The 24,237-nt window shown below is 43.3% G+C and overlaps 1 protein-coding gene across 3 annotated transcripts in view; it reads left to right on the top strand.

Moving 5' to 3' along the window:
• Positions 1-15,441, top strand: part of MGAT4C (MGAT4 family member C) — a 235,212-nt gene extending 219,771 nt beyond the window's left edge. For all 3 annotated transcript variants that reach the window (XM_075342429.1, XM_075342430.1, XM_075342431.1), the window contains 2 exons: positions 4,986-5,130; positions 13,752-15,441. In XM_075342429.1, coding sequence (XP_075198544.1) covers positions 4,986-5,130; positions 13,752-14,908 — 1,302 coding nt within the window. In that variant the 3' untranslated portion in view covers positions 14,909-15,441. The remainder of the gene's footprint in view (positions 1-4,985; positions 5,131-13,751) is intronic.
• The last annotated feature ends 8,796 nt before the right edge of the window (positions 15,442-24,237 follow it).

Below are 24,237 nucleotides of genomic sequence, written 5' to 3'. Positions count from 1 at the left end.
GACTTGTGCGTTATATAATAGTTTGTGAAAAATGCACACAAGTGCACCTGTACGCTGCCACCGACAGGCACACACGTGCGGTTTTTAAATGCAAGCAGGGACGCAATAAGAACCTAACAGGTTTTTAGGAGCGACAATTACTGAGAAGTCTGACACTATCTGGACTGTTTTAGACTGTATACACCAGCCCCAGATATGATGAAGGCTGGTATACGGTCACCACTAGGAATGGCTATATACCCTGCCTGCCTGCCTGCCTGCCTGCCTGCCTGTATACTGCTACAATAGTCCTGACAAGGACTCTTTTGGTCACTAGCCTGTATTCCAACCTGGCTATACCCTGCCTGTATACAGCAACAATAGTCCTGAGAAGGACTCTGCTACTGTACTCCGACCTGGCTATACCCTGCCTGCCTGTATACAACTAGAATAGTCCTGAGAAGGACTTTTGGTCACACTGTTTGCAGCACTGCTACGGAAATAGCTATAAAGGGCCGCAAACCTTTCCCTGAAGCAGCGACACTCTCCCTGCACTGACTGTCTGGATAGCTGTGAGCAGAGCACAGCGCGCCCGCCGGTATAAAGGCTCGGTCACGCTGTCCAGGCCGGCCAATCACTGCAATTCCACAACTAACAGGGCTGTGGCATTGCAGTGGTCTGCCAGCCAATCCCTGCATGAGGGCTGGCTCTCAAAAGAGCGCCAACATGCAGAAATGAAGACCACGAGTACAGCACGAGTATCGCGAGATTACTCGGTCCCCGCCGAGTAGACCGAGTACAGTGATACTCGTGCGAGTACCGAGTAGTAACAAGCATGCTCGCTCATCACTAATCTTTAGGTTCAGGGTCTCTTTGCCTACAACATGCTGCTCTCAGATACTGTAGAAAAAACCTGCTGACAGATTGGCTTTAAGTAAAAAAAAAAATGAGCCTGTGTGCACTGTCTAAAGGCCCTGTCACACACACAGATAGATCTGTGGCAGATCTGTGGCAGATCTGTGGTTGCAATGAAATCATGGACATATTGTTCCATTTGTACACAGCCACAAACCTGGCACTGATTGTCCACAATTTCACTGCAACCACAGATCTGCCACAAATTTATCTCTGTGTGTGACAGGGCCTTAAGAATTAATCATTATGCTACCCCATTATATCTACCTTAGTAATCAAATATATTTGCGAAAATACTTCTTAGATAAAATAGAGCTGAGACAGATGAGTAGCACTGTTCTATCCATTTCATGAAGATATTTCGTGTAATTTTATTTCTCCCTCAGAGATTTCATATATGAGATATCATAGTATCATAGTATCATAGTTTTTAAGGTTGAAGGGAGACTCTAAGTCCATCTAGTTCAACCCGTAGCCTAACATGTTGATCCAGAGGAAGGCAAAAAAAAACCCCAATGTGGCAAACAAGTTCCAATGGGGAAAAAATTTCCTTCCTGACTCCACATCCGGCAATCAGACTAGTTCCCTGGATCAATACCCTGTCATAAAATCTAATATACATAACTGGTAATATTACATTTTTCAAGAAACGCATCCAGGCTCTGCTTAAATGTTAGTAGTGAATCACTCATTACAACATCATGCGGCAGAGAGTTCCATAGTCTCACTGCTCGTACAGTAAAGAATCCTCGTCTGTGATTATGATTAAACCTTCTTTCCTCAAGACGTAGCGGATGCCCCCGTGTTCCAGTCGCAGGCCTAGGTGTAAAAAGATCTTTGGAAAGGTCTCTGTACTGTCCCCTCATATATTTATACATTGTGATTAGATCCCCCCTAAGCCTTCGTTTTTCCAAACTAAATAACCCCAAGTTTAATAACCTGTCTTGGTATTGCAGCCCACCCATTCCTCTAATAATCTTGGTCGCTCTTCTCTGCACCCTCTCCAGTTCAGCTATGTCCTTCTTATATATCGGTGACCAGAATTGTACACAGTATTCTAAGTGCGGTCGCACTAGTGACTTGTACAGAGGTAGAAGTACATTTTTTTCATGAACACTTATACCTCTTTTAATACATCCCATTATTTTATTAGCCCTGGCAGCAGCTGCCTGACACTGTCCACTAAAGTGAAGTTTACCATCCACCCATACACCCAAGTCTTTTTCTGTGTCTGTTTTACCCAGTGTTCTACAATTAAGTACATAATCATAAATGTTATTTCCTCTACCCAAGTGCATGACCTTACATTTATCTACATTAAACTTCAATTGTCACTTCTCAGCCCAATCCTCCAATTTACATAAATCTCCCTGTAATATAAAATTATCCTCCTCTGTATTGATTACCCTGCAGAGTTTAGTATCATCTGCAAATATTGAAATTCTACTCCGCATGCCCCCAACAAGGTCATTTATAAATATGTTGAAAAGAAGCGGGCCCAATACTGACCCCTGTGGTACCCCACTATGAACTGAGACCCAGTCCGAGTACGTACCATTAATAACCACCCTTTGTTTCCTATCACTGAGCCAGTTTTTAACCCAGTTACACATATTTTCCCCTATCCCCATTATTCTCATTTTATGTACCAACCTTTTGTGTGGCACCGTATCAAAAGCTTTTGAAAAGTCCATATACACAACATCCACTGCATTTCCCTGGTCCAGACTTGAACTTACCTCTTCATAGAAACTGATCAAATTAGTTTGACAGGATCGATCCCTCATAAACCCATGTTGATACTCTGTCATAAGGTTATTTTTCTTGAGATACTCCAGTATAGCATCTCTCAAGAATCCCTCAAGGATTTTACCAACCGTAGAGGTTAAACTTACCGGCCTATAATTTCCCGGCTCAGTTTTTGTCCCCTTTTTGAATATTGGCACCACATTTGCTATGCGCCAGTCCTGCGGTACCGACCCTGTTATTATGGAATCTGAGAAGATTAAAAATAATGGTCTATCTATCACAGAACTCAATTCCTGTAGTACTCTGGGGTGTATGCCATCCGGGCCCGGAGATTTGTCAACCTTAGTGATTTCGAGGCGGCGGCGTACTTCCTGCTGGGTTAAGCAGGTAATATTCAAGGGTGAATTTATGGTATCACTGGTCATGTCATCTGCCATGGCATTTTCTTGTATAAAAACCGTAGAAAAAAAGTCATTCAGCAGGTTGGCTTTACCCTCATCCCCTTCCACCATTTCACCAAGACTATTTTTAAGGGGGTCAACACTATCGCTTTTCAGTTTTTTACTGTTTATGTAGTTAAAGAATATTTTAGGATTATTTTTACTTTCTCTCGCAATGAGTCTCTCTGTCTCAAACTTAGCTAACTTAATTTGCTTTTTACATATTTTATTTAATTTTCTATAATTATATAATGCCTCATCACTACCTACCCTCTTTAATTCTTTTAAGGCTTTCTGTTTTTCTTTTATTGCTTCCCTTACAGCTCTATTTAGCCATAGGGGTTTCCTCCTATTTCTAGCATGTTTGTTCCCATAGGGTATATTTTCTGCACAAGCCCTATTCAGGATGCTCATAAAAGTCTCCCATTTGCTTTGTGTACTTTTATTACTTAGTACATCATCCCAGTTTATTGCACTAAGAACATCTCTCAACCGTTTAAAATTTGCTTTCCTGAAGTTTAGTGTCCTTGTAGCCCCTCTACTAGACATCTTACTAAAGAATACATGAAAACTTATTATTTTGTGATCACTATTCCCCAAGTAACCCCCAACTTGTATATTTGATATGCGGTCTGGCCTATTGGTTAGTACAAGGTCTAGTAGTGCTCCCCCTCTTGTGGGGTCCTGTACCATTTGTGAAAGGTAATTATCTTTCATTGTTATCAAAAATCTATTTCCTTTGCTGGAACTGCAAGTTTCTGTTCCCCAATTTATATCAGGATAGTTAAAGTCCCCCATAATAATTACCTCTCCAAGACTCGCTGCTTTATCAATTTGCTTTATGAGGAGATGCTCTACCTCTTCCATAATATTCGGCGTCTTATAACATACCCCTATCAGTATTTTATTATTCATTCTCCCACCCCTTATCTCCACCCATAGGGACTCTACATTCTCAGTACCCTCACATATGTTGTCACGCAGGATGGGTTTTAAGGATGATTTTACATATAGACACACACCTCCCCCTCGCTTATTTGTACGGTCATTCCTGAATAGGCTATAACCCTGTAAATTAACAGCCCAGTCATAGCTCTCATCCAGCCATGTCTCTGATATCCCCACTATATCATAATTTTCTTCCAACAATATTAATTCTAATTCCTCCACCTTATTTGTGAGGCTTCGGGCATTAGTGTACATGCACGTTACGTATGACTCTGTACCTGTATTCCTGCTTACTGTATTAACTGTCCTAACCCTTCCCCCCGTACCACCCCCAATTTCATTACTTGTGCCCTGGTCACTATCTGCACTACATTCCCCTTCTATAAAGTGAATACCCTCGCCCCCCATTCCTAGTTTAAACACTCCTCCAACCTTCTAGCCATTTTCTGCCCCAGCAGAGCTGCACCTTCCCCATTAAGATGCAGCCCATCCCTAGCATAGAATCTGTAGCCAACTGAAAAGTCGGCCCAATTCTCCAGGAACCCAAAACCCTCTTTCCTACACCAATTCCTGAGCCACCTGTTAACCTCCCTGATCTCTCTATAATATGTTTAGCCCTGGTGGCTATATTAGGCAACGTCTAGTAAGTGATTCTTAATGGCTGGCCAGCACAATAGCAGGCATAGCTCCAGCTATTATTTAAAAGAAAATTAAACCTATGGGACTAAAGAGCATGTGCAACCACTGCCATTAAACACAATAGGTGGATCATCTGAGAGGAAATCAAAAAAGGTCTTCACAAAAAGTAGGTCAGCAATAACTACACACCGGAGTATTTTGTCATTATCAATTTAGTTATAAATGTGGGAATTTATTGTTTATGCATTGTAAAAATCCACGCCATTATTTGGATTTAATTTCTTTGATTATATTACCTTTCTGATTTTTCTGTAGGAAGAAGATAAAAGACTTAGAGATGCTTCTACTCACCAACTAAACTCAGATTCATACGGCAATACAGTCAGGGAGTTTTCTAACTTCTCCTCATCTATAAATGTTACATATCAGATATTAGCTGGCGTACCAATATCAAGAAAACGTAAGTAATAGCTTTGACTAGGAATTCATTGACCACAGTTTATTTTATTCTTACAGTGGTTATCCCACAAAAACATTTATCACCTATTCACAGTATCGTCTAGGTAGAGGTTATTTCACATAGACAAGTAACCAGCTAATCAGTGAACTGAATTCAGATGAAAAATGTATATATTTTTTTCAAATCTAATAATCGCTTTCTTTATTTTTTACTTATTTGTTTCTAAAGCACAAGTATCAAAACACTTGTCAAAAGTTATTAGACATTTTTGTTGAAGAGTACATATTTTATATAAGAAAAAAAAGGAGAGAATACTCAACCTCAAAAGGAGAAATATCCAATCAATCAAGTAATGTTTCAGTTCTAATCAGTGGCTTTCCCCAGCATGGTTTGAAGAAGACACCTGTGTGGCGCCCCTGAGGCTTCAGGCACCACAGGGAACTGCACCTCTATTAGGGTGTAGTACTTATCCTGGGTCCAAAGAAGATCGGGACCGGTTCCAGATGCACCTACACACAGTTACAAGGGGTTGCCCTCCCCAATCGGGACCGGGCCAAGGTTGGGTCACAGTAGGGGGTCACTACAGCGGTTGGGTTTACAGGACGCCACCGCACCAAAGGCTCCCTGATCCACTGGAATCGGGACTCAGGGTCAGGGAGAAGCAACCACCAGGGGGAGTAAGGAGCACACAGTGAAAAGAGCAGGTTGACCTAGTGAGAGTAGGGAGCCGCCTGGTTGCAGTGGCTGGGGGCAACAGCTTGGAACACACAACACAACTACAACAAGAGAAAGAATAGCTACAGACACAGAGCAAAGCGGACGTGCCGCAAAGCAGCTCTGTTGGTAAGGCGTTCAACACGGTCGCTGGGGAGAAGCAGGTGGCTGCTTCCACAGGACCGGCGCTGTCGGGGTACAGAACCCTAGGGCAGGCGTACTTCACATTGTTTACCAACTCTGCAAGGGTCGCAAGAACGGCTAAAAAAGTCAACGGACCTGACTCACTGAGTCTGGAGCCAGATAGCATATAGGATCCGGGGCTTTGACCGGTCCCACATCGTAACCGCACTATCAGCATACAGAAAGGACACTTTACTGACACCGGAATCCCCAAGTGCTTCACGCCACGGGGATCCGATACTTAGCACATTAAAGGAGGAAGAGCCCATAGGCTGATACACACCGGATCTGACCTTCCACGGATTCGGGATCGGCTGGAGCCCATTGTGGTGGAGATCAGTACTCTGGGGCAGCGCTTTAACTACCTGTGAGTAAAAGACCTGGAACCGCAGCCCTTGTCTCTGCCTCTTCTTTACCGGCGCATAGCGCTGCGGCGCCAACGGAGACTACCACCACCCCCGTCCGTTCTCCATCATCCTCCCTGGGGTAACCCCACTCCACCTGTGGGGAGCGAAACCATCTCGGCTGCGACCTTCACCATCAACCCCTGAGAGCAGCACCCACAGTGGCGGACCATCTCTTGCCGCAGACCACAGATGGCGTCACAATTTAAAAAGACTTTTTTAACTGTCACTACCACCCCCATACTCCATCCTTCCTCCCGTCCATTGCCTTCCTTCCCTCCTGTACGTCTCGGGGTCATGAAACCGGGCCAGACCAGCCAATGATGATGCAGAGGATCTGCACCCCCGGCTCGGTGATGTGTTAGGTGAAAACCCCCTCTACCCCGAGGTATAACACCTGTTTTGGGCCACGGTTGTTTGGGTTAATAAACATTTGTCACTTTGATGTTAAGTACTACCTTTTTCCTTTCATTTACATTAGATGCTATTACCAGGTTATCTTGATGAGCACTATGGTAAACCTTCCTTATTGTACTATTGTCATATTTATTCTTTATTTCAATTTCTTATCTCATTATTAGTGATGATTGGATTCGAATTGTAAAAGTCTGTATCAGCGCAGTTTCAAACTTACCCGGCCCGGTCTCGGGATTCTTGGTATTGATACAGGGTTGGCCACTCAGGAAATAAAATAAAAGGAAAAATAAAGAGAGTAAGACTGAAGCAAGTGTTTCATAATTACTGAGGCAACAGCATGGTTGCACAATGTTCCTGCTGTCGCTCATTCACTTCCTAGGCCGTTTAGTAGCCTCATGCATATGCACTGTTTCCCCTCCCCCCGGCATCTGTGATTGGTTGCAGTCAGACGTACCCCCAGCCTGTGTGACAGTGTCTGACTGCTGCCAATCACAGGAGCTGTTTGCGGGTCTATATTGCACAGTAAAAATAAATAAATAAATAAAATATTTGGCATAGGGTCCCCTCATATTACGATACCAGCACAGAAAAAGCCTATGGCTACAGACTGCAACCCCCAGACGTGCGCTTATCTTGGCTGCGTTTCAAAAAAGGAGGAACCACATGCAACTTTCTTTTTTTTTTAATTTAAATAAATAAATTAAAAAAAAGCATGTGGTCCCTCCAATTTTCATACCCAGCCAAGATAAAGCCCGACAGCTGGGGGCTGGTATTCTCAGGCTGGGTCTCCCATGCTTATTGGGCCACCCCAGCCTAAAAATAACAGCCTGCAGCTGCCCATAATTGTCACCTCTATTAGATGTGACAGTCCCAGCACTTTACCCGGCTCTTCCCAATTGCCCTGGTGTGTTAGCAATCGGGGTAGTAAGGTGTTAATAACAGCCCACAGCTGCCAGTATGAAGTCATGCATAGTGGTATTAGGCAAATCATTTGAAATTTACATTTTGACAAATTTGTTGTGCATCAAAAGTACTGTACTTAAAACCTCTAAATGTCCAGAAAATATATTAATACATGTCTTTTCTGGACATTTAGAGGTTTTAAGTACAGTACTATATGGTCTACTAAGACTACACTTTTGTGCTCTTTATCCCATCCCAACCTTAGTAATGTCAAAGTGACTCACATATGGCATTGGTTAAACAGATGGTAATTAAAGGGAACCTGTCAGGTGCAATATGCACCCAGAACCACAAGCAGTTCTGGGTGCATATTGCTAATCCCTGACTAACTGTCTCTGTATACACTAGTATAGATAAAGAGATCTTTAGGAAAAGTATTTCTAAAGATCTTTTATCTTATGCTAATGAGCGCTGGGATTAGTCCCAAGGGCATTATATCCATGGACTAGCTGCCCTCTTAGCATGTTAGTAAGCCCACAGGGGCATGATAACATGTTATTAAATTCTACATCACCAACGGTGATGCGAGTACCTGTGTTCACTGTGACCGCAATTCTGAAGTCCCAGTACGTCCAGTTGTACGGAGTAGTCCTCTGAAGGTGGGACGTGTTCACCCGGCTTCATACTGCCCCTAATCGAATGACCCCGGCATTTAGAAGCGCGGTAACAGCAAACACAGTTATGCGTGTCACCGCTGGTGATGCTGAATTTTATAGCATGTTAGTACGTCTGTGTGGGCGAGCTAACATGCTAAGAGGGCGGCTAGTCGGGGATATAACACCCTTGGGACTAGTCCCGCGCTCATTAGTATAAGATAAAAGATCTTTAGAAATACTCTTTCCAAAGATCCCTTTATCTATGCGAGTGTATACAGGGACAGTTAGGCAGGGATTAGCAATATGCACCCAGAACTGCTCGTGGTTCTGGCTACATATTGGACCTGACAGGTTCCCTTTAAGGTTAACAAAGGCTTTTCAATAACACACTCTTTATGCTTTTTAAAATTAAAATAACTATGAACAATTTATCCCTTTTTGGCTACAGATGTTTGTCATCGCCTTTTAACAAGAAATATTCACAAAATTTTCCCTGCTAGGCAAACATTGACAAGATGCAACAGATCGCAGAAATATTGGGATAGTAAATGACAAAATACCACAAAACAAGGATAAAACCAGTGGTGTCTGTGTGTGACAGTCACACTTGTTTGAAGTTAAAGTTTATTTCTTTTACTGGCAACAGGACGGCTGACAATTAGTGATGGATGAGCACTAAAATGCTCGGATACTCAAATCAAGCAAATTGGACAGCGCGGGGGCTCGTCTCGCGTAACGAGTATAATGGAAGTCAATGGGAAACACAAGCATTTTTCCGGTTGACCATATCGAAAGGTCTGGGGGGGGGGGGCTTGAAAATCATTGAAATAGATGGAAACACTGATGAAATGGAATGGGAACAGCATGAAGAAGATGCCGGGACTCATCCCTGACTCCCAGATCACTGCTGTGTTGTGCTGTTGTTAGAGTATTATACCACTTTTAAGGACTGACAATAAAACACAAAGCTAAAATGGATTTTAATGGAAAAAATATTTAAAAACATTCTTTCCTGGATAATGACTTGTATGTAAGCCAAAATAGAAAAGACGAAAAAAACCAAAAAGGCCTCCTCCACTCTTTAGGCTATGTACATATAGCATTTTTGCTAGGTTTTTCAACGTTCTCATTGTTTTCAACATTGATAAAGTGCTGCAAAATGTTTGGCATGCCGCTTCTTTCAAAAAATGCAGCAGTTTTCTAATTTCAGTCATAAAATAAACAACCGTGTGCATTAGATTTATGAAATCTCCTACTTTTTGTTACTGTAAAAATCAGCTTTAATTTGCATAAAACCTATTAAAAACACTGCAAAAATGCAACTTGTGAACATAGCCTTAATAGCCGAGCCATCTCTCCCTGTATTTCCCTGTTGCCTATGACTGCAGTAGATAACTTAATAGAGTGAGAAATAATATTACACCCACCAGCAGTCACCGGTAAATGTAATTTTAACATTTTAATACATTATCTGGGCATATGGTGTGTATGACATGGTCTGACACATCTGGTTTAATTTATGAAGCAGAGATTCTGAAACTGACAGAGCCTATGCGGTCATTGCAAGAACTGCCTAAATTTAGAAGGAAAAGGCACTCCGATACCCCCTGTATTAGATACAGATAGGGCCTCATACACATTGTGTTAAAAATGTTAGGTAGTGGAATAGCTACACTCATAAAGTCATGCACTAAGTGCAAGGGCTGCCAAAAATAAGAAGGGACTGAACTATAACCTGCAAGAGAGGTAGAAGATAAACCCTGATTAAATTTTGGTATAATATTACAAAGATTCTGACTTTGAAACATGCAAAAGCTATGCACTCAGGGTAAGGCTTAAACGGGCTTTACACGCTACGATATTGCTAGCATTTTCTAGCGATATCGTACGCAAAAGTACCCGCCCCCGTCATGCATGCGATATCGTGTGATCACTGCCGCAGCGAACATTATCGTTACGACAGCATCACACGCACTTACCTGGTCGGCGGCGTCGCTGTGACTGCCGAACAATCCCTCCCTCAAGGGGGAGGTGCATTCGGCGTCACGGCGACGTCACCGTGACATCACTAAGCGGCCGGCCAATCAAAGCATTGGGGCGAAGATGAGCAGGACGATCATCCCGCCCACCTCCTTCCTCCCTCATTGCGGGCGGGACGCAGGTAAGGTGAGGTTCCCCCCTCTTGCGGTGTCACACGTAGCGATGTGTGCTGCCACAGGAACGAGGAACAACATCAAAAAATAACCATTAACAATTTTTGGTTTTACTACGGCCTCTCCATTGTGAACGATTTTCTCCACTTTGGTGGACGTTTAAGGTCGCTGGTAAGTGTTACATGCTGCGATACCGTTAATGACGCCGGATGTGCGTCACTAACGACGTGACCCCGACGATAAAACATTAACGATATTGTAGTGTGTAAAGCCCCCTTTAGCTAAAATTACAAGGAGGCATTAAAATAGAGCCATCAAGAGATGTAGAGAGGGTACTCTGATTCAATTCTGGTACAATTTTAAAAAATATTCTGACTCCCAAACTGGGAAAGCCTATGCACATAATGAGAGGCCTTTACGAGGCAGGGAGCACTCGAAAGAGGCGCACTTATGCCTACATGAAGTGTGTGGTGAGTCACTGTCCATGGCTATTTCCCATAGACTCATGTCCAGAGAGAGAATATTAAACCCAGTGTGACTCCTACACTGCTAAAAGATATGTCCTTAGTGCAAAATAATAGGATAAAGATTTAAACAAAAAGAACACCGGAGTAATTACGCATTACAAAATTACAAATTTTATTACACATATATATTTGACACTAATAAAACCGTACATGAACATTAAAAATGAAGTGTTACAGTGTACAAAACATACACAGATGCAAAGGACAAAAATACAGGCTAAATCTCCGTTGCAATAAAGTGATTAGTGTAACAAGCAAGGAGGGCCTACATAGGTCTATTCCTCCTGCCAATACAAAGCAACAGAGATATATAATTCACCTAGATGCTATGATTAAAGTGCTTAGTGCAAATAACAAGTTAATAATTGCTATGTTGCCCATAGGGTAGTATATCCATAGTGTCTGGTCAGAAGAGAAGACTGTGAAGAATGCAATCACCATGTATAGAACCCAGTGTCCAAGTTGGACAAATCACTGGGCAAAACATGGACCCACATATGAATCCACAATCATTATTCAGATATACCTTTCACAATCGGCTTATGGCAGCCCCCTGAGGAAGCGTTTTTTCTGCGAAATGTACATGGGGTAGAGGACTTACAGTGCTGATTCACCTCTCTATAATGGGTAATACTATCTTGCTATGTTAGACTGTGTGATTTGGACTAAATGTGCTTTGTGCTGATTCACCCCTTCAATGGGTAATACTTTATTGCCGTGTTACATTGTGTGGCCTGGACCACATGTGCCATAAGCCGATTGTGAAAGGTATATCTGAATAATGATTGTGGATCCATGTTTTGCCCAGTGATTTGTCCAACTTGGACACTGGGTTCTATACATGGTGATTGCATTCTTCACAGTCTTCTCTTCTGACCAGACACTATGGATATACTACCCTATGGGCAACATAGCAATTATTAACTTGTTATTTGCACTAAGCACTTTAATCATAGCATCTAGGTGAATTATATATCTCTGTTGCTTTGTATTGGCAGGAGGAACAGACCTATGTAGGCCCTCCTTGCTTGTTACACTAATCACTTTATTGCAACGGAGATTTAGCCTGTATTTTTGTCCTTTGCATCTGTGTGTGTTTTGTACACTGTAACACTTCATTTTTAATGTTCATGTACGGTTTTATTAGTGTCAAATATATATGTGTAATAAAATTTGTAATTTTGTAATGCGTAATTACTCCGGTGTTCTTTTTGTTTACATATTGTAGTGGAGTTAGCATAATATTGTTTGATTATGCAAACCTGGATAAATGCATTAATTATAATAGGATAAAGAGTTGCACCCCAGTCACAATGTATAGGGGAATAAGGAAAAGCAGAACTGCTATGGGAATACTAGACTGAAGAATACAATGGACTATCTGAAAAAAGTGGAAAACATGAAAATGGTATATGCATAACTGCTATGAATAATAGGAATGAGAGGTGTTTAACCATTGTATTGATCAATGCAAAGGAGCCCCAAACCGAACGCCAAGGTAATCTCTATTTTTGGGGTCCCTAACCTACGTGTAACCTCACCTGAAGTTAAAAAACCCAGTGATATCATTCTAGTGTGGATATGATGCTTTGATCGCCTGTTATTACATATTTGTTTTGAAGCAAAAATGGCAATTTTGTTATTTTGAATGTTTCTTGTTTCTCATTACACCGTTTACCGATCTTATTGATTTATTTTAGATTTTGATAAACTAGACTTTACAAATGCAGAAATATCAAATATGTATTTTTTTATTTCTAAAATTGGAATGGGGAAAATGGAGGATGATTTGAAGTTTTAGATATATTTTTTCATATTCTTTAAAACGTTTTGTTAGTTTTCACTGTATTTGTTAGGTCCCTTTGGGGACTTGAACCTGCGATCATGCAATCTCTTGTGCTTTATACATATATAATGCCAAAATATTGCTATATACTGCAACATTTTTGGTCCCCTATGAACACCTGTCATGGGCTGGCTTTAACAGGAGTACTATCATGACAGACACAGGGGTCTTCAACAGACCCCAGGCTATCACAGCAACCCATCAGTCATATCGTGTGAGCACTGATGAGGGGTTAGAATAGTGCATACCCTGTTGGCATGCTGTAAATTCTGCTTTTATTGATTAACAGAACCATTTAATAGGTTAACAGACATAGGCAAATGATGATACCTATCACTTCCTTCATTTGCTAGCAAAGACGCAGGCTCATCTTGCGAGCCCGCAACAAAGTCAGGGACCCAGTGTATGGCATACTGGATACCTCATATGTAGTTAAGGGTTTAAAAAAGATACCAAATAAGAAACATCTTTAGTTTTAAGTGCTACTCAATTTTACCCTAAGTTCAGAAAATATACTGAAGAAGAAAAAAAATTACGCTTGATCCAATATAATTAATATCAAGATTTAGTGGCTGCTGATACTGATTGTAGCACTAGAAACTGGCCTCTCATGATGGTAAGTACTACCATAAATTAATAAATTAGAGCAGCTCATAATGAATCCCTGAATATATGTCACATTGAAGAGGTTTAAAAAATGGTCTCAACCATTCAAAGCAATTGTAAAATGAGGGAAATATATTGATTTACTTTGTTAGCTTAATAAAATATATAAATGAGAAGAGTGTATATACTCACCATCCCTTCTTTTTGTGTAGGTTTTCTAACAATTGGCCTATCATCTGTGAAAAGGAAAAAGGGAAATTATTTGCTTGAAACTATCAAATCTGTATTCGAACAGTCAAGTTATGAAGAATTGAAGGAGATAGCCGTAGTTGTTCATTTAGCTGATTTTGACCCAACCTGGTGTGAAAATGTTGTGCAAGAGTTATCAAGAAAATTCTCCCACCATATTATTGCAGGAAGACTGGCAATTATCCGAACTCCTGTACAGTACTATCCTGTACTAGAAGGCTTGAAAAGGAACTACAATGATCCCGATGCGCGGGTGAAGTTTAGATCCAAGCAAAATGTTGACTATGCCTTTCTACTCAATTTTTGTGCTAATCTCTCAGATTATTATTTAATGCTTGAAGATGATGTTAGATGTGCCAAGAATTTCATGTCAACGATTAAAAAAGTGATCAATTCCAGGAAAGGATCCAATTGGGTGACCTTGGAGTTTTCGAAACTAGGATATATTGGCAAACTCTATCATACCCATGACCTACCACGACTTGCCCATTTTCTACTAATGTTCTACCAGGAAATGCCTTGTGATTGGCTACTGATTCATTTCAGAGGCCTGTTAGCCCAAAAAGAACCCATTCGGTTTAAGCCTTCTCTTTTTCAGCATATGGGATATTATTCATCATATAAAGGTGCTGAAAACAAATTAAAGGATGACGACTTTGAAGAGGATTTGCTTGACATACCCGATAACCCCTCTGCAATTCTCAGTACCAATATGCATACATTTGAAAACTATGAGGTTAATAGGGCTTATAGCAGTGCAGAAGAATATTTCTGGGCCAAACCTCCTTCTAGTGGGGATTTTTATCACATTGTTTATGAAAAACCTATAAAAATAAGCAAAATCAAAGTCAGCACGGGATCTGAAGACCGTCAAAATGATATACTACACCATGGAACCCTGGAGGTTGGAGAAAGGCTAGTTGGGTCTAAGAAGAACAGAAAGTGTACAACTTACCTAAGGTTAGGTGATTTCATAGATGGAAACTTTGAAATAGACAACATAGACCGTAAAGTTCTATTTAACATTGACTGCATTCGAATTTTAGTAACTAAAAATCAAAATGAATGGCTCATTATTAAAAGTATAAGTATTTGGACTTCTGAGACTCTGAACCAATAAAAGTATTTGATTTTTGCCTTCCTAATGGAAGAAAGACATTTCAGTTGAATGCCAACTGGTCTATTTCACTTATGGACTACCTTTTGCTAATGTGTGAAATGCAAATGGCAAATTACATGTGAAAAGGCTCTTTATATTTTACTATTTCTGTCAGGCAATATTCAAGTCTATTGGTGTTTTTGAATGTCTTCTATTTTATATCCAAGAAAGCATAATTTTCCCATAATCGGAAAACAATTTTTTGTAGCCTATTTATTTGAAGATTTTATGTGTGAAATCTATGGGAATGTCACTAAGAATATACATAATCTGTCTTGCTTTTATGTTTGTTTTGTCTCTATGGGTACAGTATTTTACTACCTCTATTTTCTTTGTATATTGAGCCCATTTTTTACCATAATCTTAAAAGTTTAATGCACAAGACAAACTTAATTAAGCACTGTGATTGAACACTGTGGATGATTTTTTTTTTATTTTATGCTTTACTACCAGTTGTTACAGTTAAATTCATTAAACTTTGGTTGAAATGCTAACGTGTGGTATATTATTTTTAATATTTTGTATTGTAATATTTTGGCAGTAAACTTTTTATTTGCATTACCTTTGAATAAAGGATATCTAGTGACTGCAATATTTTTGAGCAAAGGTTACAGTCAACCCCTTCTTTAAGACTACATTCTCCGAAGTAAAATAAAAACACAACATATTCACCTTCAATACTGTCTGTTACGATACTAGTGGAGCACGGGTGGAATTCAACGGACGGAGGAGGAAAAGTGGAGCATAGAAAGAGGAGGCTGACATTATTTGAAGTAGCACTTAAAGGGAACCTGCCACCAGATTTTGCTCTTATGAGCTGCAGCCACCACGAGTGGGCTCTTGTATACAGAATTCTAGAATACTGTATATAAGAGCCCAGACTGCTCTGAATAACATCAAAAAACACTTTAATAATACTCACCTAGGGAGCTGTCCAGTCCAATGGGTGTCACTGCTCTCAATCCAGCTCCTCATCCATCTTGTGGGACTGCAATCCTCCTGTTCAGCCCCGTTGGCATGACTCGTCCTGCGTCCTTCACAAAGAGTCCTCCATTGTGCGCAGACACTCTTTGATTTTGCCTGCTGAGGGCAGAGCAAAGTACTGTAATGCGTAGGTGTGAGAAAAGGGTCAAAGACCGTCCATCCATGTGCACTACAATACTTGATCTGCCTTCAGCTGGGCAGATCAAATTGGACATGTGTAGGAGTGGACTGGAGACCTCTCTGTGACTGATGAAGGATGCGTTATGCACACAGGCCTCAGCAGGAGGATGGCAATCGCAATAATAGAGGAGGCGTCAGACCAGGAGCAGTGGCACCCATTGGACCAGACCGCCCCCTAGGTGAATATTATAAAGTTGTTTTTTTACATTATACAGGACCGCGTACTGGTCAGGAGCAGCTGCTCGCCCAGATGGGGGCACAAGTGAGACACGGTAACCGCACAGAAGGGATTCCGAGGGAAGAAGTTACACAGGACTTAGCTGCTGGAGGAAAGTATTCAGGACAAGTTTACCTGAAGCAGAGGTTTTCCCTCAAGGTTAGTTGGAAATAGCACGAGCTGTCCTACGAACCTGCAGTATGGATTCATAGCATGCCACAATAAAGGAGTTCCAGTTGTTCTGTTACCAGAGACTAACATGTAATTATTGCCGCCCCTCCCTCACCTAAGATAAGGAAAAAGCCAGGGCAAATGCGGGAAATCCCGAAGGTAACGGCTGATGCCTATGGTCCAAATGGGAGAAGCACACGCACATTTACATTTATAGAAGTCAGGGGAAGCATTGCCGGCCATCACCTGGCTCCCCTCTTTAGCTGCATCAGTAGTGACAGCTGTGGGGACTAAAGTTCATTGAGGGATCCTTGAATGCCAACATGTACTGTGACATATTGAAGCAGAGCATAATCCCCTCCCTTCATAAACTGGGCCACCCACAGGCAGTATTCCAACAAGATAAGAATCCCAAACACAGCTCCAAGGTGAAAACTGACTTGGTAAAGAAACATAGGGTAGAGGTCAACCCATTATGGAAACTATACCTCTTGAGGAATTCAATTATGGGTGTAGTGAGCAATTTTAACTCTCAGACTCCCGAGACACAACCACCGATTCCCCTCCCCGCCGTGCAATGAATGAGACCACACATGGATTATCTTTTCTTTTTTGTACTTTATTGAAGGTATCCACGTAACAACATTCAATATTGATATCAAAAAGGGTGTTGCTTGTTATTTTTGGCCACAGCTCTATCCACAGGCACAAATCCGCCTTAAACCTGAGGGAGAAGGCCCGATGCCTACGGCTGTCCGTAGCAGGTTGGCTGTCACCAAATCCCTCTTCCACCGGCTGTGACTTCCGAACTTTGTAACAAAAAAACTTCTTAAGGGAGGGAGGGCGGGCGATGCTCACCCTGAGGGCAGAGTGTGGTAAGAGGAAGGATGGACTCCGGACGCTGCTTATAAGGCCTGGGGGAGGTCCCAGGACAGGGAAGGGGGTCAACGGGGGGCATTGCAGAGCGGAGAGAGGGAGAAGTCAACATGGGAGGTTGCAGCAGGGGCTCAGCAGTCGGCGGCAGTGGCATCAGCCGCAGTGCCCTGCAGATAATTCATGCAGCTGCATAACATTGGGCTGTGAACAGCGTCAGAATGACTACCGGAAGAACTGCAGTAATACCAGTCCTGGCCATGGTTACCTGCACAGAGTTTTCAGCTGAGCTCCGGAGTGCAACCCAGCCTGTTCGCAGCTGAATGCAGGTTACCGCAGCCAGGACTGGTATTACCGTAAACCGCCAGTAATACCAGTCCTGGCTGCGGTTACCTGCCTTGAACTCCGAAGCTCTCACCTGAGCTGCGGAGTGCAGCCTGGCCTGTCCGAAGCTGTCATGGACTGAACTGTGATAGCCAGGGAATCAGTCGGCGCTCACAGTTCAGTCCTGCAAACCCACAGCTCAGTCCAGGCTGCACTCCGGAGCTCAAGTGAGAGCTCCGGAGGTCAGTACAGGTAACCGCGGTTAGGACTGGTATTACTACAGTTCCTCCGGTAGCCAGTCTGACGCTGGCTGTGAATATAAAAAATATTACCATGTTACATTGGCAGAGCCCCTAACATGCCAGGAAAGCAGGGCACCCATAAGTGACCCAATTTTGCAAAAGACACATCTCAATGAATCCATCTAGGAGTGCAGTGAGCATATTGACACAACAGGTGTCTCACAAAATTTCCTGCTATAGGACGGTGCAGAATAAATAATTCAATTTTTACCACTAAAATGTTCTGTTACCCCCAGATTTCCAATTTTCACAAGGAAATACGTAAAAAAATATGTGTTATGCAATTTACCTGGAATATAGCAATACTGCACATGTGACTGCACAGTACAGTACTATTTGGCCATGTTAGGGCTTGGGAGGAAAAGAGGGCCATTTGATTTTTAAAACACAGATTTTCGTGGAATAGCTTTTAGACTACAATCGTGCAAGAAAAGCAGAACCCACTTCAAGTGACCATATTTAACAAATTACATCCTTCTGGTAATTCACCTACGGATGTAGTGAAAATTTTGTCTCTGGAAAACACCCATAGAGTCAAACGCAATGAGTGTTGAAGAATAAAAATTGCAAATAAGCCCATGTAGTGCCCAGTACATTGTGGTGCCAATACATTGTGCCCACCTCCTGCTTCTGGAGACACGCATACCTTAAAATAAGCAAGCTTTCCTCACTACAACAAAGACAAACATGTGGACATTAACTGTAGTTTAGGCCCATTGGGGTTCACAAGGGAGGGGTGAATTTGGTTTTGAAAGTTAATATTTTCCTGTATTTCTTTGTTGAGGGGAGAGCCATTGTACTTTTCCAAAGCCTTTGGGTTGCAGGTAACAAGGAAGCACCCTATATTTATGTTATCCGATGACGGACCTCAGTGGGAACTTTTTTTGCGGGTTCAGTTGAATGCAATTGGTGGTAATTTGGGTTACAGAACATTTTGGATCAGTTCAAATTATCCTGTGGTCTATGCTGAGTACCATTAAGGTACCATATACATCTCTGAAATTCATGATTCAGGTGAGACCCCCAACGGATCAATCTATATTTCATTGCACATGTTAGTAGGGATGATCGAATATCACAAATATTTGGCAATATTCGGCTTTGCGAATCTCCGACGAATAGGTCGCCGCTATGCGAATATTCAATGCGCAATGTAAGTCTATGGGAAGCTTGAATAGTTGCTATTCGGAAACTATTCGGGATTCCCATAGACTTACATTGCGCATCGAATATTTGCAAACAGTCGAATAGCGGTGACCTATTCGGCGAATATGGGTGTTGACGAATATTTGAGGTATTTGATCATCCCTACATACTAGTGTGACACCTGCTTTGGGAGCGATCTATAGTGTTCCACCCACATTCACCTCTACAGATGCTGCTTCTTTGGTTGAACTGGAGAATACTACAATTCCCAAGGTGCCTTGCAAATCTGGGGGAGGAGGAAACAGGACGGAGGGGTGGAAGGAAGCTGAGTTATCTTGGAGGCGGGAAGCTGCAACTCTGGGTGAGGAGAGACTGTCTAAGAAAGTGACAGAAGGCACCATTAGTAGGAGCTGCGGCCTTCCAGGTTTACCACACCGAAGAAGGATTTTGCCTGCTGTACCAACTCTCTCCCAGACATTGAATCCAGACGCCCCAGTGTGGAATAGTCTGAGAGAACAGACCTGCTGCAGACAGAAGTGGGTAGGACATTGCTGTGACTTGTAGTTCTACAGTTTGAGAAGTGTGCTGGAGCAAATTACAAGGCCTTGCTAGAGAGGACTTTTGACTGCACTAACTGGGAGTTTGTATAGGACCAGCCCTGGGGAAATACTGCCTTCATTACTTTAAGTGCACCAACGTACTGCAAGTGCGCCAACGTGCTGCAAGCGCGCCGACATCCGCGGCAACTGGGGCCCCAATTTGGGACTGTGTCAATTGTGAGACTGCAGCTGTTAGTTGGTAGATTGTAAGTAGTCAGCAGAGTGTGTGGTGTAGGTTAAAGAGGAAGCATTACCCCTAACCTTCAGGTCTATTACAAAGAGCCCCTCCTGCATTTTTGTAGAATACTGCATAACACTACCTGTCGTTTCATTGTTATTTGCTTTTTTCCCTGCAATTACCATTGTCATCCTCCTGCAAATAAACCTGTTAAGATTTCTAACCTCAGTTATTGTGAGCGTGTACGGAGCGTGGGTAGGGGTTTCCCGAGTCGACCCCTAGCAGAAGACAAAGACCCTTCTGCATTCCACTAGAGCTCCTAGCAAGATTCGGGTAGAGGCACTGCGTCATATCAAGGTGAGAACTACCGAACACCCTGCCCCAGCGGCAAATTAAAGGGGTGTTACAGTGGAGGCACTGCTGAGATCGATCAAGACAGGTATCGCTGACATGGAGGCTTTAACTGAAGCACAGGTGTCCACATGGTGTGGGGAAAGAAGTATACTTGAAGAACACAGTTTTGCAGTATGCGGTGAACTCTCCAAGGTACCGGATGAAGAAGTACTGAAGATTGTGAACCAAGTTCATGGAGTTGTCCATCCCAGAGTGGTTGACAGAAGGACTGATGAAGGGAGTCCATTATCAGCAGCTCTAATCACTACTGAGGGGACACTGGATAAAGGGTACTTTCCATCTGTCATAGCTGTGCCTTTAAAACATGGACCACATTGGAAGATCACCTGGCCTGTGAGGTCCGAAGCAGGGACATCATCTTCGGGTGCAAGTTCACAGCCTAGGAGATCTAGTCGATGTCTACCTTCCACTCCTACTCGGGACAAATCTGAAGAAACAACCATGATGGTTGACGTGGTAGTGGCAGCCATGGAGAAGTTAGTCACCCAGTTTACAAAATTGCAACCTGAAGGGGCCTACCGTCATCTGAGAACCTTCTCGGGTGTCACTCCTGTCCCAGCTGGTGAAGAAGGGTATGACACGTGGAGGGATGTTACTCTGCAATATCTGGAAGAATGGCAGTGTACTGATGCAGTGAAGAAGCAGAGAATTGTGGAGAGTCTGAAGGGGCCTGCTATGGAAGTGGTGAAGGCTGCTTGGGGAAGTCAGTCAGAGACAACTTCTAAAGATTACATGACTGCTCTTGAAGATGCTTTTGGATCCCCAGAGGATTCCACTGATCTCCTTTATCAACTCCGCACCACCTATCAAAACTCTGGTGAGAAAATGTCAGATTATCTTTATCGATTGGACAAATTGGTGCATAGGGTCGTATCCAAGGGGGGACTTAGGCCCGAACAAGTTGATTAGTGTCGTTTAGAACAAGTGCTCCGAGGAGCTCTGACTCAAGATCCCATTGCTCAACGACTGAGGTGTTGCGACAAAGGGCAGATTCCCCGTTCTTTCCATCAGTTGCTTAAAGAAGTCAGACAAGAGGAAGCTCTCCTGGCCGCCAGAGAACAGGTGACCCAGCGAGTGGCTGCTGCCCCTGTACATCTTGAATCCAGCCATCGAGAGGGAGAGTTCTTGAAGGTCATTGAGAGGCAAGGGGAACAGCTTGCCCAACTTCTAGCTGCCCAGGCTCTGAAGGTTGACCAGCTAAAGCAAATTGTTGAGACAGCTGTCAAGAGTCAAAGACCGCCTTTGCAAGTGGCAAGTGATGACCACAGTCTGGTAGAAGATACAAAGCCAGAAGAATGTTTTGTCTGTGGGAGCACCCATCATATGGCTCGCCAGTGTCCGAAGAGGTGGAATTTGAAGAGATCTCAGGACCCCCCACCTAACAAGAAGGGGCAGACGGGAAACGGGAAAGGGGGCCAGTAGAGTCCTATACTGGCCACCCTTCAAAATCAGAGGTATATTCTACTGCTCCATCTAACCCTGTCCAGTCAGAGCAATTTCCTAAAGGTCTCGTATGACCAGCACCACATGTACCGGCCTGTATCAATGGGCAGCCATGCACTGTATTACTGGATAGTGGTTCACAAGTGTCCATCATTTTTGAGAAGTCGTACAGAAAATACTTGTCAGACGTGCCCTTGCAACCCCTATCTGGACTTGTAGTCTGGGGTTTGAGTGAAAACAGTTACCCCTACAAAGGATACGTGGCTGTCACACTACGATTCCCAGAGACTATAGCTGGGGTGGAAAGAGAGGTTCCCTTCATTGCATTAGTCTGTCCAGACACTGATGAAGACCGGGAAACAGTGCCTGCCATAGTAGGGACAAATGCCAACCTATTCCGTACTCTTGCTCAGTGGTGTCGCGGAATTGGAGGTAATAGATACTCGCAGGCCCTCACAATCCATCCTGTCTGTTTGGCTGCTTATGAGAAGAAAGAGGAAGAGGAAAGGAAGGAACTACGTCCTGAACATTTTGACCTCTGTTTTGAAGGTAGTGATCTGAAGAAGGAGGAAAAGCAGTCAGTGATAAATGGTATGATGAAGCGTGTCGGAACCTTCTCATTGGGTGATTGGGACCTGGGCCTTGCAAGAGGAGTGGAGCATCACATCCGGCTGACTGATGAGAAGCCATTTCGAGAAAGATCCCGATGATTGGCTCCCGCCGATGTGGAGGATGTTCGAAAGCATTTACGGGGTTTACTGGACACTGGAGTCATAATAGAGTCCAACAGCCCATACGCATCTCCGATAGTGATCGCTCGGAAGAAGAATGGAGCTATTAGGATGTGTGTGGATTATCGCACCCTGAACAAATGCACTGTGCCTGATCAGTATACTGTGCCCAAGATTGACGAAGCTTTAGATTGCCTGGAAGGAAGCCAGTGGTTTTCTGTGTTAGATCTTCGGAGTGGATATTACCAGATACCCATGAGCAAGGAGGATCAGGAGAAGACTGCTTTCATTTGCCCTATCGGTTTCTATGAGTTTCAACGGATGCCGCAAGGAGTGACCGGTGCCCCTGCTCCTTTCCAGAGATGTATGGACAAGGTGATGGGAGACATGAACTTTCGTGAGGTCCTGGTTTACCTGGATGATCTGATTGTATTTGGCCACACCTTGGAAGAGCACAACCTGAGGTTATTTAAGGTGTTGGACCGGCTAGAGGAAGCTGGGTTAAAACTATCCCTCGACAAGTGCCTGTTCTGCCAGAAATCTGTGAAGTATGTAGGACACATTGTCAGCCGAGAAGGAATCTCCACGGATCCAGCCAAAATAGAAGCTGTGATGGAGTGGCCCAAACCCACCAAATTGGGGGAGCTTAGATCTTTTCTAGGTTTCAGCGGGTACTACAGAAGGTTTGTGCCACAATATTCCAAGATCGCAAAGCCATTGACAGCCCTCACTCAAGGGTATCCCCCACCTCGAGGGACAGCTCGCTCCAAGAAACCTGCAACAAAAACCTACTTCAAGGTGAATGAGCCTTTCGGAGAGAGATGGACATCAGAGTGTGATGAAGCCTTTGAGAAACTCAAGTCCTGCTTGACCCAGGCACCTGTACTGGCCTATGCAGACCCCAACAAGCCATACATACTTCATGTGGATGCTTCTTTTGATGGACTTGGAGCAGTCTTATACCAGGAGCACTATGGCGTCCTGCGGCCAGTCTACTACATCAGTCGTGGATTGTCTCCGAGTGAGCGCAATTACCCAGCACATAAACTGGAGTTCTTGGCCTTGAAATGGGCTGTGGTGGACAAGCTGCATGACCACCTCTATGGAGTGCATTTCCAAGTTCATACTGACAACAATCCACTGACCTATGTGAGGACTACAGCAAAGCTGGATGCTACTGGCCATAGATGGCTCGCCGCGCTAGCTATATATGATTTCAGCCTAAAGTACTGACCTGGTGCCACCAACATCGATGCAGATGCTCTGTCCCGCCTGCCCAGGCAGATGGTGAATGAAGAAGAAGAAGCCTGGATTGAGGTTCCAGCCCCAGAGGTGAAAGCTATGTGTCATCGACATCAAGGAAGGATTGCTCAATCAGGGGGCTGTGCTACCTTCTTAGGGGCTCCAGAGGAAGCTCTTCCACTATTGTTCTGTCAACTGACCAACGTTGATGCCGGCTCCCTGCCTCAACTGACTCAAAACCAGATTGAAAAGGCTCAACAGGAAGATCCTTCTGTGGGAGTTGTTCGATGGTGGGTGAAAAGGGGCCAAAAGCCTGAGAGGAATGCTCTGAAGACACAAGAGTCTGTTCTCTTGACCCGACAGTTAGACTTTCTGGTGGTGAAAAATGGATTGCTGCACCGCGAGGTCAAACGCCAAAATCGAGAAGTTCGTGTCCAGTTGGTGCTTCCTGCTCAGTTCCATGAGATGGTCATAAGGGCACTGCAT

Source organism: Anomaloglossus baeobatrachus, chromosome 4 (assembly GCF_048569485.1).
Source record: "Anomaloglossus baeobatrachus isolate aAnoBae1 chromosome 4, aAnoBae1.hap1, whole genome shotgun sequence".
In the NCBI taxonomy this organism is placed as follows: Eukaryota; Metazoa; Chordata; class Amphibia; order Anura; family Aromobatidae; genus Anomaloglossus; species Anomaloglossus baeobatrachus.
The sequence above is the reverse complement of the archived record's forward strand: the minus strand, read 5'-3'. Positions and strand labels throughout refer to the sequence as shown.